The following is a 17,057-nucleotide window of genomic DNA, read 5'->3' as shown; positions in this document are numbered from 1 at the left end:
AACGCCATAAATCAATTGATATGATACTCGCACTGCCCTTTCCTTGACTGATAAGACGCCTCCTTAATCAAGGAGTTTTGCTGCCATCTCGAATCGAATTGAGAGCCACTTGAGTGTCCGTCAATCTATGTGCTGCTGCAGCAATTGCATTTGAGGCTTCACTTACGTCACAGAAGGCCCCTTCAATTAATGTCGAATATCAGAGGCATATCATACATACTTGTGTCTGTCTGTATCCACTCTACGCATGCATCTGTAACTTCATCTGTATCGGATGTCAATTCGAATTGTGTTGCCAAAGGTCAGTTCTTTGGAGTACTGTTAATTTTGTGTCTGTGCTTTTATCAGGGATCATTAAGATTTCACATTTATCCATTCGTTGAGGGCATACTTCTACCTGTAGAAGCATTTTCAGTAGACTACTGTGTTTCATATCTACTCGCACTTTTGCCCTCGAGAAGGTGGAGAAACCCATCAAACAACCAGAACATCTACTGTCAAGAAAAGCTAACAAAAAAATGCAGTAAAATTAGTGTAAAAGACTGGCAAACACAGTGAAAGAGGGACTAAGAGGGACAGCGAAAGAGAGACAAACAGAGCTAAGACAAAAAGAAAGAAAAACCGAAATGAATATTTTTTTGTTTGCAGCAAGCAAGCGATCGCATGGCAACGGCAGCAGCACACACAAACACTAACACACAAGCCGTGGCAAGAAGTGGTACCAACTTGCTGAAAAAAAAAATATATTGTGGCCCAAGAGCCCCAGGAGCATGGGATGGACAGATGCCTTGTTTATGAATACGCGGGCATTGTCTGAATGTCTGAAATGTGGATGCAGCAGCAGCAGCAGACACACAACCAGGAAGAGGCGGTGGACAGGGTACAGGGAGCTGAGAGAAGGCTAGCAAATATACGTAGATATACATAGATACATCTCTACACATACAGATACAGATGGAGAAATAGATTTCCAGATACTGTACGCATAATGTTTAAAGAGCATCCACAAGCAAAATATTGACAAATAGATAACAAGTTATTAAGGAAGCTATCCCACAGATAAAGATTCTTCAAGCAGGCGCGAAAAAAGGGAAAAGATTGAAATATAAATATTTTGTCTTCCGTTTAATGGAACCTAAAAATTGTTCATGACATGATAGATCCTTGCTTTATCTTTAGTTATGGAATACAAGCTGAATAAAGTAGAATTCTTGGATAAAAAAAGGAATTTTCCGCCTCTCGCATAAAAAGAGAAATGGAATATTGTCGCATGTCCGCATGTTGAATGTCGCGTGGGGGCCAGAGCAGCAACAACACGTGCAGCAACAGACGCAGATACAGGCGCAGATCCACAGATACAGAAACTGAGACGGCATTGAGGCAGGTTCGGGCTGCTGCACACTCATTGCCAATATTTGCCGAACAAATACTGTCGAAATCTATATTTAGACGCTGACGACCAGACCAGACCCGATCGATGGATTGATCGATCGCTGGATCGTTGACCGTCTTCCCAGGCCCTGGCCTCGAACCGGAGCGTGGCTTTTGTTAACTGGCTTTCTATTGGAACAGTTGCTTTGGTCGACAGAAGTAAACGTTAGCGTAAGCACAGAGCCCCCAAAACAAAAACTTAATGTGAGGCTGCTGCCGCTGCTGTTGCGCCCCCACATTATGGATCCATCATTGGACCCAAGAGCTGATCATACAGCAAAATTCAACGCCAACGAGAAGGGACGTGTGAGACGCTTCTTAAGCGTCACAACTTTTATAACCGGCACTCAGTACTACATCTGTACTCAAGCGGTTATTTGTCAAATTTAAAATTTTTTCTTCATCTGTCATCTACATCTACAACACTTCTCACGCCAACACGCTCCTTTAGATCGCCCCCTTCCCTAGAGCCAAATACTGCAGAGTCATGGCAGAGGCAGAGACGAGGCAGAGGCAGAGTGTAAATGAGAGAATGTGTAAAAATAACAACAAAAGCTGCGGGACAGGGTGTGTTTAACCACTGAAAATTGATTTCTTTATTGTGGCTTTAATATCTGATCCATAAGATCTGATAGATATGGTCATTCCCTACGGAATGGCGTGTTTAGTCTTCTTTTATCTTTAAAATTTTAGGTTTGGGAGGCTTTCGCCCTTTTGCGGGGGCGGAAGGGGGCGTGGCTCATTTTTGAAATACACTTGTAACAGCTGTGAGCATACAGAAGTCTGGATGCAAAATTTGGTGGCTCTAGCTTTTATAGTCTCTGAGATCCAGGCGCTCATAAGGACGGACGGACGGACGGACAGACAGACATGGCTCAATCGACTTGGCTATTGATGCGGATCAAGAACATATATACTTCTGTGCGTTACATACAACCGTTATTCCCCAAAAATAAAATATACCCTATTTACTCTTCGAGTACAGTGTATAAAAAACAGATCGCGTAGCATTCGAATATGCGAATTGATGTGTGGGCGATGACCAAATATCTATCATGAAATTCGGCTGAGATCATTGGATTTAGGGCTGTCAAATATCACCCATTTTAATGGGGAATCATTAAAGAAATTCCATATCGATAACATCATTAATAATTACAACACTCTCTCATAGAAAACATTCACTTTAAAATTTACTGATTTCGTAACATTTTTTGAGCTGATTCATAATCTATTTGGAAATTATGATCTTAAGTGTAACCATTTACTAGTCGTCTACAGATCAGCTGTGAGTTTTGAATTTATTCGAATAACAATCTCAGCTTTCGATTTGGCTTGAAGAATAATTTTTGCAGAATAACTTTTAGCAGAGTTTGCAGAAATAATTTCTGTTGAAATATCAAAAGTCAACGATCCCATAAACCCAAGAAAACAGCAAAGATTGCACACACCCATGTAAATATCTGTATCTAAATGGATTTCTACCTTTGAACAAATGGATTCAGACCATTAGAAGCTACTATCATATGTGCCAGCCACGATCGCTATCAAAACTAAACACAAAACCAGAAGACACGGCTACTACCTGCAGAGGAACATTGACCAGCCGGAACCAGCGCAACCCATTGATAAGACTATTGAGATAATACGGAGTCTATGACAACAGTAAACTGCATGAGAATTTCTATATCAGACACAAGTAATGGCGGTAATCACATACTTATGTACATACATTATACATACATAAGTACATATGTATGTCTTTGTGTGCACATACCCTCGGACTTATCAGACGGTCAGTCATTGGGTAGTGTTGCATTTGAGAATAGAGGTGGACGACTCTTCCGCAACGCAAAACGTTTTGCGGTGGTTTCTTACATTATTTGGTTTAAATTTCGATTTTTCGGCAAAAAAGGGGAGATAAGAAGAGTCACAAAAGAGATTGCCCCAGTAGAAGAGTGTACACACACTCCCAAACAAAGTGAGAGATTGAGAGAAAGATCCAACGTGTAGCTGATTAGCGGCAATCCGTAGAAATCATCAACAATTTTTTGGGGATACCCAGTACTAATGAAATTTCAAGGGTATACTGTATTTGAGGTTCACACAGGATATCACAGCTCTGTGAGCATTGCTCTAGCCGAAATTATTATTCGAACAGTAAGAAACGTTAACTGCATATTTGTCTTCTCGAGCAGTCCACAAACAAATATTTTAAAGCTGATAATTCTTACAAAGGGTATCGCTTCAGCGTAATAGCCCGATAAAAGCATTGTTAGTGTTTTATCATCAGGTGCGGGCGAATGCGAATGCATGTCAGAGAGTGCCAGTGGAGTACAGGTGGGGAGAGGGAGAGTAGGATATGAAAAACGGTGGAAGGAATGTGCGCAGGGTGTAGTGGCGGCAGAAGTGGCGGCCGTGGAGAATGCAAAATGCCAGAACGATTAGCCATTCCCACTGTCAAAATGCATTGAAAGCGAACGACGACACAAAGAGGAATACGGCCCAAAAAGGTGCAATGCACGCAAAAAGTAAAAGAGAGAGACACACACACGCACGCTGCTTCCAGAGAGAGCGCCATGCTCAAAGGAAGACTGAGAAAGAGACTAAGAGAGAACACCGCCCCCTCATGTAAAGTTGTGGGCGCTGTCAATTTGAGAGTATGCTTACCGATAAAGAAGCTCTCTCCTCTCTTTGAACTTGAACTTGCCGCAAAAGGCGGCACCAGGTACTAGACAGAAATCCGAGTTGGTGCACAAGCAATAGCCCTCTGGGCGATCGTATTGTGTATGTCCAATGTCCACTTGTGAGGGGCGGTGGGGGTTGCCTTCTTCTGTGCTGCTCCAATTGTTTACCCACACACAGGGGCAGCACCACTCGCGCACTCAATCACTCACACTCACTCACTTACTGAAACTTCACTTTACTTTACTTTTCGCACTTAACTTTACTTATTTTTGCTCTTTGTGCTCTTGCTGTGGTTGCTATTAAACAATTAAGCTATATATAATTGGGATGTCGGAACAACACAACACAAAATAATAAGTAGGGGGAAAAAAAATAAGAGTATTTAATTAAGCGCGACGACGACAAACGAATGAATTGATCTGAGCGCGGGGAAAATCTTCTGGTCTTCTTCTGCGACAAAATACGAAACGCCGGGCTGCAACGGTTCTTATGGGATGGAGAGGGAAAACCACACACGACAGGCGACTGCGACCGCAACCGCAAAACGGCGACCGCGACTATGACTGCGACGGCGAGTACGTACGAATTAATAATGACCGTTTCGGTTTCGGTTTCTTTCGGCCGCCGCGGCGGCGCAGCGACTGAGATAGGCAACGACAGCAACTGCGGCTGCGTCAGTGACCATGAAGAAACTATAAGGAGGCCTCGTCGGTGGCAGAGTTACTGGCTGCTTTTCCTAATTCTCAGTGATCGTTTGCTTGTCGACGCAGAAGGTTGGTGTGCGGAAATTTTTTTCAAATTTTTTCAAAATGGTTTTATTTTTTCACAACAAAGACTACTATCATGTAGCAAACTATTAAAAATTATATTATGAAACAATTATTATGTTTTTTTCACATTGCCTTCAAAGGGTTAATCAGCACACTCCATTGTCGTTGCCGTTACAGCGAGAGCCCTCTCACTCGCACTTTTCACTCCACGTTCTGCTTATTTTTTCTGACGAGACCTCCTTATATAGTTTCTTCATGGAAACAGCAAAGCAAAAGTAACGAAACGAAGCGCAGACAAAACGAATAACCACGACAGAGCAGAAGCAGCAGCAGCAGCGGCAGCAGCAGTGTGTTTTGTGTGTGCGATAATAGCAGCAACAACAAGTGAGTAACATGAGCATCGAAAGGCGAAGCTTTTGATACACTTCCAGACCCATTGCTAGGGAAACAGTTATGCTATCTGTGACTGCAACTATGAAATATAAACAAGAGACTGCTAAAAGCTTCGATCAGTTCCTATTAATATTTTCATATGTAATCGAAGATGCTTTCTCTGGCGCATGGCAAACATATCCTCATTGAAATAATACCCTCCGCCTGGAAGGCTATAAAATCAGCCAGGCAGCATCAGCAGCAGAAGATTGGCGCACTGTTTTTCCAAAGTTATGATATTACACACAATATGACAACATAAGCTGAAAATCGGTTGAAAGCGAAATGTTCTGCTGAAAATCGTTTACATGTATATTTGCCAGTTTGGAGATATTGCTAATTGGCGAAAGTATTTTCGAAATGTTTAGAATCCCAGTCTAGCTCTCCCACAGCATTTTTATATATTTTTGAGGAAGATTGCCTAAGGATGTGGATTTATTTAGATTAAGTTTTGATTAATAATACTGCAAAGTAGATCTATCTCCCTTATCTATAATTGGTGTATATTCCCATAGAATCAGTTCCCCAATCCATACATCCAAAATCGGTCCAAATCAGATTTTTGTTTCCATGGGAAGAAGAGGTACGGCGGATACTTTTTCCATGTTTTCCTCAATATCTTTGTCTCTGTAATCTGAATGCTGGGATGCTCTCCGGCCCTGCGGTGAAGTACCCAAGATTATCCAAGTGCCAAGTGGCGGCGGCGGTGGCGATGGCGGCCCTTCCCATAGAAAGTTCGTTGGGCGTAATAAACAAGTCACGTCTTAAACCAGATTTGTTTTGGTTTTCCTCTCTATTATTTTTTCTTGCATTTCGTGGGTTTCTGATTTTTTGTGGATTACGCACTTTACTGGGTCGGTGCATCGGGTCAGACCCACCCCTGCCCTCAGTTCAGAGCCCAATTGCCACCGAATTTGGGGTCAACACTTCAGGCCGAACTCTGAATACTGTTGACACTTTACACTGACATTGTATTTGTAGGTTGTTGCAACGTGCTCGGCTTTTTGGCATTGACCTCAATCATATTTTTATTAGCTTCGAATGCGAAAGGTTATCGATGATTCAATTGAGACCACATAAAAGTACCAAAAGTGATCTACAGAATATTTTTTAACTTTGTACTTTGAGATACTTCAGGCAATGGTAACTCTTGATGGAATATGTTTATTAGGCTTTTTGTTTGTCGCTCAAATAAGTAAGATTTAAAGTGGAAGAGAGCAGCTGATGTGAGAGAGAGAGATAGAGAGATGTGGATCGCTCCTTCTGCTCCACAAGGTTTATTTGAACCATAAGCAACTATATAAGCATAAAGAAACTATATGCCCTCACACTTACAGCGAGAGCCCTTTCACTCGCACTTCTCACTCGCACTTTTCCACAGTTTTTGCCGACAAGACCTCCTTATATAGTTGCTTTATGATTTGAACAAGGTGAGGCACATTCATTCGCTCTTTGAGCACTCCAGCAACTTTCTTTTCCAATGTTCTGTGTTGCTCCAGCTGATCTCTTTCCAGTACTCCTCTCTCTTCCCTTCTCACTCTCTCAAGGCTTCCTCCTGCCATGTCTCGCCTTTGTATCGAGTTGTCGATCTCATTCGCAAATTATCTTTGTTTTTGCGAAATGGTAATTGTTTTTTTGTTCATGCTCTATTCAAACAGCAATTCCAATAAAAAGAACTCCAACAACAGCAACAATAAGAGCTGCTGGTGTTGTTGTAACCGTTAATGGCTTTTCTGTTTACTTTTTACTCGTCCGTCCCCGAAAGCGGGGCGTGTTCTCTTTTTCTTTTTGCCCCCTCTGTTTAGTATTGTTGTTGTTGTTGCGCTGCATGCCGTGTAGAGTGGCAGAGAGGTATGCACGCACTTGGATGGGCACTAACAGCGCATCAGGATCATGGCACTCTCTGCTGTACACCCACTTCTCTTTTCCATTAATTATTTTGCATGATCCAATAAACTTTCAAAGTGCAAATGCAGTCGAAAATATTGTGAATCGCGCAACGCGTTGCTTGACATCAAGGTAGTCCATGAATAAGAGAAAGATTCGAATATTAAGGTAATACATACTGCCCTACAGGGTATCTTTCTGTCGTATGCCTCAACCTTTATTCACTTTTAATACGTACATACTTATTTCTGGTCTGTGTCCCAGTAGCAATCCATTGAACTATTCTGAGAGTCTGAGGCCTATTCTGAATCCGATTCTGGGACGTTTGTGTGGGCTGCTGCCGTTCCGACCGACTGTCATTAAATAGTTTACTTTTTATTGTTTGTTGGGCTTTTGGTTTTGTTTTTATTCTTTGTATTACTTAACAATAAAACATGGGAATAACACATCAACGTCAGGCAGTAACAAAAACTCTTCAATTAGCAGTTTTTGTGGTCTCTCCAGGGTCGCTCTTAAGGGTAGCAGATGATGAGTCTCTCCAGGGTAGTCAATTAGAGTCAGGGAGAAGAGCTTTTCAGTATCTAAGGCTTTCTAGGGTATGCATCCGTTGATACACCTTAGAAGCGTCTTGTAATGGCTGAAATTGTGAACTTAATTTGAGTAAATCGTTCCGAGCAAGTGGCTCATTATGTCCAGGGTGTGTAAACCATTTTAGTGGCAATTGCATAAGTGGAATGGGGCGCAGAGCAGAGCAACAACGGAACCGACTATAAGAAACGTATACCCACGAACACCTGAGCAGTCACATTAAGGCACCCAAGCAACCATCCATTCGCCATCAAGGTGGACCGCTTCAGGTCAAGCTTTACCAGTGGGATGCTAATGAAATTTTAACGTCATCCCCATCCACCCACCATCCCATAACATCCGAAAGCACCCATTCTTCTGCTCAGAAATAATGCGAACTTGTGGCGCATGTTGCTAATGTGACCCTTATTAGCGGACGTACGCATTCCCATCCCTCATCCCTGATCCACCATGTCCACCAATACCAATCCATCCCCTAAAATTGCTCGTCGACGACTCCCGAAGCTAAGCCTCCCCTCGTACAGCTCGTACATGGGGGAGCTAATCCACTGGAAACATAATTTTGAGCACCTGTTTAATTGCGTTAATCACCGAGAGCAAACATTATTGCCAACGCCATCAGATGCGGGAATGATTATGATGGCTGTCCGCGGGGTCCTGAAGCAGTTTGAACTCGAACCTCCGCCCACCACCCACTGGCAGTTTAATGTTAATTTTTATAGACATTTACAGGAAACAGTTGGTCGTAAGTATACATCCATTTATCTTTCTGACGAGAGAAGAGCGCCTTTAAGACACTTAACACTGATGGCTGGTACTTTTTAAGACATATCCAACTTCAAACGCGAACAAGTAAGTCATCAGGCTACCTTTGACATAACCATTAACCTTATCGACTGAGAGCTCCTGTGAATAATTCTATAACTGAAACTGTTCAAGATGCTTTCTAAGATACTTTTGTTGGGCGATTCTGGTTTGGGCAAGAGCACTCTGCTACAACGTTTTATGGCCGGACAATTCACGGCCAAATACCATAGCTCCGTGGGAGTCGAGGTGGGAATGCACTACATTGAGGTGGCCGGGCAGGTTGTTCAGCTACTCATCTGGAATGCGTCCGGGGAGAAGCGTTTCCGACCACTGCTGCCCAGCTACTACCGTGAAGTGCAGGGCATTATGCTCGTCTATGACACCACAAGTCCATCCAGTTTCCAAAGCTTGCAGTGCTGGCTGGATGAGATCGACAGGTAGAGCAAACGGGATGTGTGCATTGTCCTGGTGGGCAACAAGTGCGAGGATCTGAAGAGACGCAAGATAAGCCAATTGCAGGGACTCACTTTTGCCGACAACAAGGGTCTCGCCTTCTGTGAGGCATCTGCCCGGAGTGGTGTTAATGTTGACCAAATCTTTGCCACACTCTCGCTGAAGATACATGAAACCTAGCCTGAAGCCCACCGAGGAGAAATCCCCACGGCAGGATGCTGCCAGTTTATTTGTGGCTAAGAATAGATCCCGTTGCTGTTGGTAAAGCAAAAGCAAACAATCAAATTCCAATACTTGTATTTTCTTTTTTATTTCTGCATCCAATTAAATTTTTCACAGTGCATTCCAATTATATTTGATCCTTCGTTTAGCGCAGGACAATCATCCATATTCATCCCTTCAATCACACATCATATTGGGCCATTGTATCCTCGTTCCCAATTTCTTAGGGGCTTACTTTGATGTCTCTGTAGTTGCCCATAAAAGTGGGCGGTGACCAGCGATTGAGCAACAAATTGTACGGATGGTCGTTCTGGTATGGTGGTTGAAATTGGGGAGAAACTGCGGAAAAAATAACAAACTATCACAAACTTTGATTTCAACTTTTTTAATAACAAAAGAATATAAACTTGCATTTTGTAGACATTGGTTGAATGTACATATGTACATAAAAAGACTTTATAAACCAAAGGTGTGCCCGACTCTGGATACATATTATACTTAAGCCAAGAGTAAAGATATAATTTATAAGTATAATTTAGAATGGCATGAGCCATGTACATAATTATGACTCTCCTATTAATAAATTACAAATTAAAATGTATGTGATTTGTGTGTGAGCCTCCGATGACTTCGTTTTTGGCTATCGACTCGCTCGATGCCAGCGCATGTTTGGCAAACACATTGGTCAGCTTTCCGAACAGCTTTTGCTGGCTTTCGGGGCTGAAAGCGGCAAGCGCATGGGACCAGTTCTTGAGCACCAGCCGTGGATGCGAATTGCTCATGGAGATTTCAGGCATAAAGCGTCTCGTTTCTAACGCTCCTTCGATCTGTGTCTGGTTGAGCTGTTCTGGTGTACGCACTAACAGCTGACTGTCCCTGACAGGTTGTGCCTCAGGCTTCACCTCGCTGTAGATATCATTTATGGGACGATAATAGCTTTGCCCCAACTGGCATTGGTTCGTTGGATCGGCGATTTTCAGGATGCGCGATTCGCGTAGCGCATGCTGCATGCTCATGCGGCAACTAGTCACTGCAAGGAAGGAAGGGTATACCAAAGGTTGATTGTGTGCTGCCGCTTGTCAATTGTGTTTACATACCTGAGGTATTTAATTCTGTGGCAGTCTGCACCCAGGCGGTGCGCTTCTCATGGGTGGTGGCTTGCCTGAAGGTATTGGGATATTTCTTCAGCGTGGTGGTCATCTCAAAGGCTGGTAAATTCGGCAAAAGTCGCGGTGTTGCACATTGCAATATTGGAGATGTCTGCAACGGTTGGCCATTACATTTTACATCAGGCATAGTCCCGCCTTTGTATTCCTTGGACACCAAAACAAGCGGACGAGGAAGAACAAGAGACTGAGCTAGGCTTAAGGATGTAGCCGGAGCGGGAGCAGTAGCTGGAGACCCAGATGGAGCAGGAGCAGGACACGCTATCGGAGCACATGCAGGGGGCGCAGGTTTAGCAGGGAATGCAGGTGGAGCAGAACCCACAGCTTTAGGAAGAGACGAAGCTGTTGCTGTTGCTGTGGCTGGTGGTGGAGCCTCAACGTACGGGCTGACTGTGTCGACTCTCAGTTGACCCGGAGCAGACGGAGCAGGAGACGCAACCGGAGCACATGTATAAGCCTCAGGAGACGCAGCTAGAGCAGGAGACGCAACTTTAGCAGGAGCGGCAGCAGGAGCAGAGCACACAACTTTAGCAGGAGACGCAGCTGTTGCTGTTGCTGTAGCTGGTGGTGGAGCCTTAACGTATGGCCGACTGACTGTGTCCGCTCTTAGTTTGCCCGTCAGCAGACGCCTGGCCTCCTCGGTCTCCCAGGGCAATGGTTCCCAGTCGATGCGCACCTGACTGCCCAACGCCCTTGACTTTGGACTGAGATCGGGTTGGCGCGCTGTCATCATTTTTTCATAGATACTGCAACGCTTCACCTCCGCCCTGATCTTTGTGTGGACTATATAGTAGTATGGTTCCAGCGGATGATAGCGAACATTCACAAGGAATCTAAGCTGATCGAAAGTCCGCCACCATAGGCTAGGCCAGGGATTCTCAATGCCCAACTCCAGATCATCCATATATGTGCGAAAAGCCAATTTAAATGTGGACCATACTTTCATATGATTGACTGAAAAGCACAAAATCAGTTAAGTCTATAAGAAAATGGGAAATAAAATCGCAGCTTACTATCGGGAAACTTTGCTTTGGCCACTCGCCAAACATCATCGCTCTGCTCCTGGGTGTAGCTGGGTGGCGCTCCTAAGATCTCGCCGGGTCGCGGCCTACGCATGTCGCTGTACAAATGCTCGTACATGCGAAAGTGCATCATGAGCAGAGGCAGCTGATCCCGGATTTTAATCCATTGTTTCTTGGCGGCAACCTCTTCGAAGAGGTTGAAAAACAATTCGGATTTCTCCCAATTCTTGGCACAGCCTTTGTGGAGACCCATCAGATATGGCATTGGCGCAATCGCCGGAAACAGGCTGATGTTTTCACTCAAGAATTTCCATGTGGCGCGACAGGCATCAGCTAAAGAGAGATAAAATAATAATGGTTTAAATACAAAGATTTGGGACAGCCAATTAGGGAACGCCTCCTATCTCACCTGGCATGTGAAATTTCCTTGCCACATTGCCCCACAATTCGGATTTCTTGCTCGCCAGCTTTGGATTGCTGTTGTGTAGAATCGGTATGTTCATCACCTCGCGTATCAGCATGCCCACACGTTCCCTTTGCAAGGTGTAGTCTGTGATCAGGGCACCGCCATGGATACGCAAAAAATTCCCATCCGCCAAAAGTTCAACTTTAATTTTGCTTATGATTTGCATTTGCAGGCAGGTGTTGGCTATTGCTGGCAATTTTTGATCATTCGATTCAATTTCAGTTTCCTTTCCCGTTTCACTGCTACCAGTGCCTTCCCCATTGACAGTGATCGACGATCGCTTTCGCTTCAAGGCTCCACTGGGAACTGTCATGGATGTCTCTGCCTTTGATGTGGCAGTCAATGGCGTTGTAGGTGTATCCAGCACACTAGCCCGATTTATTGCCACGCTAACGGGCGTCGCAGGGGATCCCAAAGACGCTGTTTGCATCGTCATCAAGGATCGTATCTCATGAGCGGGTGCTTGAACTGGCAACGGCCCACTGCGACGAACCACAAACACTTTGGGCACCGGCTTACCATTCAGCACACCGGGCGCAGTATTTGCGGACATCACCAAGGTGCTGTTTCGCCCTGCCATACTCAAGGTATTCATGAACTTCAAGCCATCTGTCTTCATGATTGTGGAGCAGGGCGATGAGCTTACTGTGCTAGGCACTGTGGTGGCAGTGGAAGTTATGGTGGTGGTGGTGCTGCTGCTGCTGCTTGACACTGATGTGGCGTTGGTGATGGTGGAAGTGCTGCTGCTACTGGTTGTGGTGGGAGCAGAAGGATAAACAAAAGCCAGTGACTTGCGTGGTGCAATCTTTGCTGTTTTTAGCAACTCCTCCGTCCTGGTATCCAGCAGGGCCACTCTGACCATCGGTGTTCGATGCTCGTCTGGCCTATTGCCCTCACGATTTACGGTGCGATCAACGATCGTCTTGTATATCTCGTTGATGGTGTTCTCGAAGAACCACTTGTCATTCAGCTTATAGCTGGCCAAACGCATCTCCACAAGCTCTCTGTGAAAGGAGCGCAACACCAACCAGGTAACCTCACAGCTTTCGGGTGTGCTCATCGCCTGAGCGGCGACCTTCTGCCAAAGATTGTGATACGCTAGTGGCTTGTTCTTGATGTGCAGATACTCCTCGGTGAGCTGGACCAGCTCCGTATTGCCCTTCATCAATTTTATCAGCCTCCCAACGCTGCGAAAATGCTCGATGGGATAGTGCCAGGCAGCTGTCAGGTACTTGGAGGTCTTATATACAGACTCCTTCATGTGCGGGATGTGCGGTATCAGGAATACCATCAATTTCATAAGCTCCGACGACTCGTCGGGGCCCCGGCTAACCTCCCACTCGTAACGAGTCAGCAGAATTATCCAGCTTTTCATTAGCTTGGTGGCCTTATCCCCCAGCTCGTTGGATATGGCGGCCCAGATGAGGCCGCGATGGCGGTAATCGTTGTAGCTGATATTCGATGCATTATACAATTGGGGATAGTAGCGTACGGCTTCGATTAGACGACGTTTTACGGGCGTGATCCTGAAAGTGTCATTGTCCAGATCCAAATCGATAATGGCCATTGGCTGTGCGGCATTCACCAGCACCACATCATCCTCTGGAGTTGGCTCTGGAGCATTGACTGACTCCGCTGGATTCTTCTCCCGCAGCAGCGGATAACTGGCCACATGCGGATACATGAAGCACATCTCCTCCTCGAGCACCATAAAAGGACGGCGACCGGCCGGACGATGCCTCGCAATTTTCTGCTTGTAGTTTAAAATTTCACGCTTGTGGCACTGGAATTCGAAGCGCAGCTCGGTCCAAATATCAACGCAGGTATTCATATCCATGGAGAGGCGTCTGGCAATGCAGCGCCACACTTCGTTCTTGAAGTCCCTGTCGTGGAAGCGCGGATGTTGGGTGTCATAGAGAACACGTCGCTTTTTCACCGCCTTGATCAGTCGTCGTTCGTGTAGATATTTCTCCATTGGTTTCCTCACATTTGTGGGGCTGTCACAATTGGCAGCGACGTTCTGGGACGAGACACGGTCCACCGAGGATGTATTATCCTTAAAAGCGTCTATGGTGATAGAGGTAACTTCCGTGCAGCTGTCCTCGCCACTCGATCCGATACACATCACAGACTCATCGTCCGTCAGATCCCATAATTGTTCATCTGTAAAAGAAAGAATTGTGTGGCTGTAATGCCAACTAGCCCTCTGCCAAAATGCTTACCACGCTTAACACTCAGCATATTATCCTGTTGCTGCTCCTTCCTGTTCCAAGATGACGGGATCCTGTATGACAATCAAAGATTTTTCCTTGGATACTTTGATCAACGTAGTTCCCTTTGGTTTTGTAGCCTCAGTTTGTATTTTCCGGGCATTGTCCGTCAAGGGCATACGGGATATGGCTGCATCATTTTGAACACCAACGGAATGCTTCTTTTGAAAAGTGTTTGGGTGTTTGTCAGAAAACAATTAGTCTATTTGTCAACAACAACAATCACCCATCTGCAGCAGTGTGACCGCAGAACTATCGATAAAATATACCGAAAGGTATAGGTACAACCGGTATGTATAGTATGGGCATTTTTATCCCCTATTTTCATAAACTAATACTAATACATAATTTTCAGAGCTACTCTGAAACATTAATAATGACTTTATCTGAGACTGACATGTTTTTTACAGGGACCGTGAATAATGATTATTATTTTATTTCGTTTTTTTTTTAATGGAACAATAGACTGCTCTATAGACAAACTATGCAAATCCACCAAAAATTTTAGATTTAAAGTTATGAATAATAATTGTTTTTAATAATTTTAAAAAAAACGATCATTCCCTTCGGAATGGCGTTTTTAGTTTTCTTTTATCTTCAAAACTGTAGCTTTGGGAGGCTTTCGCCCTTTTTAGGGGACGTTAGGGGCGGGGCTAATTTTTGAAATACACTGGTTTCAGTGTGAGCATATATCAGTCTGGAGCCAAAGTGTGTTGGCTCTAGCTCTTATAGTCTCCGAGAAATAGCATACTAAAAAGACGGACAGACAGACAGACATGGCGCTATCGACTCGTCTATTGATCGTCTGTCGACTGTCAAGTCGGAACGGACTTGTCCAATAATGCGGTGCTTGCTCCATGCATTTTTGTCCTCCAAGCTCTAATCCGCTCTGAAATAACACACTCCTCCAGATTTAATACAAAATTTGAATATTTAACTGGTGTTCTTTTGTAAACGTACATTTCGGTCTACTTTGGTCACACAGGGCACTGAGCGAAATATTTAGCGCTTTCTGTCGCAAGAAAATTTTGTGAGACGCTTCTTACGCGTCACATCTTTAATACCCGGTCCTCAGTAAGTCGTCTTACCTTACAGTTTTTTTTTTATTTTTTTATTTTTTTCATATTTTACCTTTTTCTGCATATGTATGTACATATGTCATCAACATCTACATAATTTCTCCCGCAAACACGCTCTTTTAGCTCGACCCTCGCCGAGAGCCGCACAATACACGAAGCAGAGTGAGAGAGAATGTGCAAAATATAAAAAAAGCTGCTGGGCGGGGAATATTTTTGCCTTTCTGGGGCAGAAGAGGCGGGGCGAAATACACTGGTACCAGTGTGAGCATACAGCAGTCTGGAGACAAAATTTGGTGGCTCTAGCTCCTATAGTCTCTGAGAACTAGCCGACAAGCAAGACGGACAGACGGACGGACAGACAGACAGACATGGCTACATAGACTCGGCTATTGATGCTGATCAAGAATATATATATACGAAATAACCTATTACTCTTCGAGTACCCGGTATAAAAAGAACACGCAAAAGCATGAGCAACACGTGGGATTTGGAGTGTTGGAGAGAATGTGAGTAAACAATCCATGGAATATGGACGGGACTGTGTGCGATCGGCTGCAAATGCTAAATGGGCAAGGCCTGCATTGAAAAGTGCAAGTATTATTGTATGCCACTTACATTTTTCATGAGCAAGCTAATATCACTTCACTTAATTAAAAGATTGACCGAACAAAAGAAGGACTAGTCGAGTTTTACCGAAAGGAAATGTTGTAAATTTTCGATCGCAAAAAATTACGGCGTCTCTTGCTTCAAACAACCATACTAACGCAACAGCTGTTTCCATAAAAAGTCTGGCAATAGCACCAATTTATTTTGACCAATTTCGTACACTGAACCCTTGAAGTGTTGCAAAATATCGATTTGAGTTTTCCGGATAATGAGCTTTACGTAACCTCTGGTTCGTAAAGTCAAGAGAAACTGGTCTCAAAGTTTTCTTTACCTTTTTAACCAGTTTTAAGATTTAAATAAAGAGATAAGTAAGTCGTAACGATGTATATCAATATCGGCACATATCGGTATCGTGGACTCATCCTTTTTCTAGCCATGTGGCAGCTCTGATTAGTTTTGTAAATTGTTACGAACCTGTTTTGGTGTTGGGGCAAGGCCGACTAGCCAGTCATCCCAGGGCTGAGTTCTTCCCAGGCACCCAGGTCGCACAAAAAACCAACTGTTCGGACATCTCGAACAAATACCAAAAACAAACGATAATTCAAAAACAATGCAACGGACTTTACTCTACATCTAACGGACAATCATCTCTCCAACACAGACGTGGACAAGTTTGAAGTGCACTCGCACTTTTCACTCGCACGCGTCCATAATTTTTTCCGACGAGATCTTCTTATATAGTTGCTTTATGCTATATTGGGAGGTCTCGTCGGTAAAAATTATGGAATAGGGCCGGTGGCTAACTGGCTTGAGGACTCTCCTCGGCCAGTGCCAAACCTCAACCCCCTTGAGAGATTAGGGTGCCTTGTCTTAAATTTGTTTATTTGTGTGCCTGTAAATTTATTTATTTTTTTTTTTAGATTTTATGTTACCGCTCTACCCTTGGGTAGAGGGGGATTATTTGGCCGCGAGCCTTTACAAGGTGGAAATCGCCACGTCGAAATATGTAACTTGTTACAGTTTTACTCCAATTCTTACCTGGCGTAGAGATTATCTTTTAATTGCCATTTAAATTTAGAAAAAAACATGATTAATTTATAAACAAAACTGGAAATTGATTAAAAACTAATCAATCGCTCAATTCATCATGCTTTTACGATATGGCCCTAA

General features: G+C 44.0%; 4 protein-coding genes across 5 annotated transcripts in view; 2 read left to right on the top strand and 2 right to left on the bottom strand.

Moving 5' to 3' along the window:
- The window catches only part of LOC117590864 (protein sprint), a 131,305-nt gene extending 126,608 nt beyond the window's left edge, over positions 1-4,697 (bottom strand). The window contains exon 1 of one of the 2 annotated variants that reach the window (XM_034283879.1): positions 4,102-4,697. The gene's annotated coding sequence lies outside the window, so the exon portion shown is untranslated. The remainder of the gene's footprint in view (positions 1-4,101) is intronic. The other variant, XM_034283882.1, reaches the window with a different exon arrangement.
- A 4,037-nt stretch (positions 4,698-8,734) lies between these two features.
- Positions 8,735-9,055, top strand: LOC117590841 (GTP-binding protein YPTC1-like). Its single transcript, XM_034283834.1, has one exon. The coding sequence runs from the start codon at positions 8,736-8,738 to the stop codon at positions 9,042-9,044; it is 309 nt and encodes a 102-aa protein (XP_034139725.1). The 5' UTR covers position 8,735; the 3' UTR covers positions 9,045-9,055.
- Positions 9,045-9,261, top strand: LOC117590884 (GTP-binding protein ypt2; the record flags this gene model as incomplete). Its single annotated transcript, XM_034283913.1, has 1 exon — positions 9,045-9,261. A coding segment is annotated over one exon (192 nt), but the record flags the coding sequence as incomplete, so codon positions are not given.
- Positions 9,262-9,705: 444 nt separating this feature from the next.
- Positions 9,706-14,442, bottom strand: LOC117590844. The gene is made up of 5 exons (XM_034283841.1): positions 14,155-14,442; positions 11,876-14,095; positions 11,458-11,799; positions 10,376-11,398; positions 9,706-10,308 (listed from the first exon to the last, which is right to left on the bottom strand). The coding sequence occupies exons 1-5, from the start codon at positions 14,171-14,173 to the stop codon at positions 9,863-9,865; spliced, it is 4,050 nt and encodes a 1,349-aa protein (XP_034139732.1). The 5' UTR covers positions 14,174-14,442; the 3' UTR covers positions 9,706-9,862.
- Positions 14,443-17,057: the final 2,615 nt, after the last annotated feature.

Source organism: Drosophila guanche, unplaced genomic scaffold (genome assembly GCF_900245975.1).
Source record: "Drosophila guanche unplaced genomic scaffold, DGUA_6, whole genome shotgun sequence".
In the NCBI taxonomy this organism is placed as follows: Eukaryota; Metazoa; Arthropoda; class Insecta; order Diptera; family Drosophilidae; genus Drosophila; species Drosophila guanche.
This window is presented reverse-complemented; position numbering and strand designations above follow the sequence as displayed.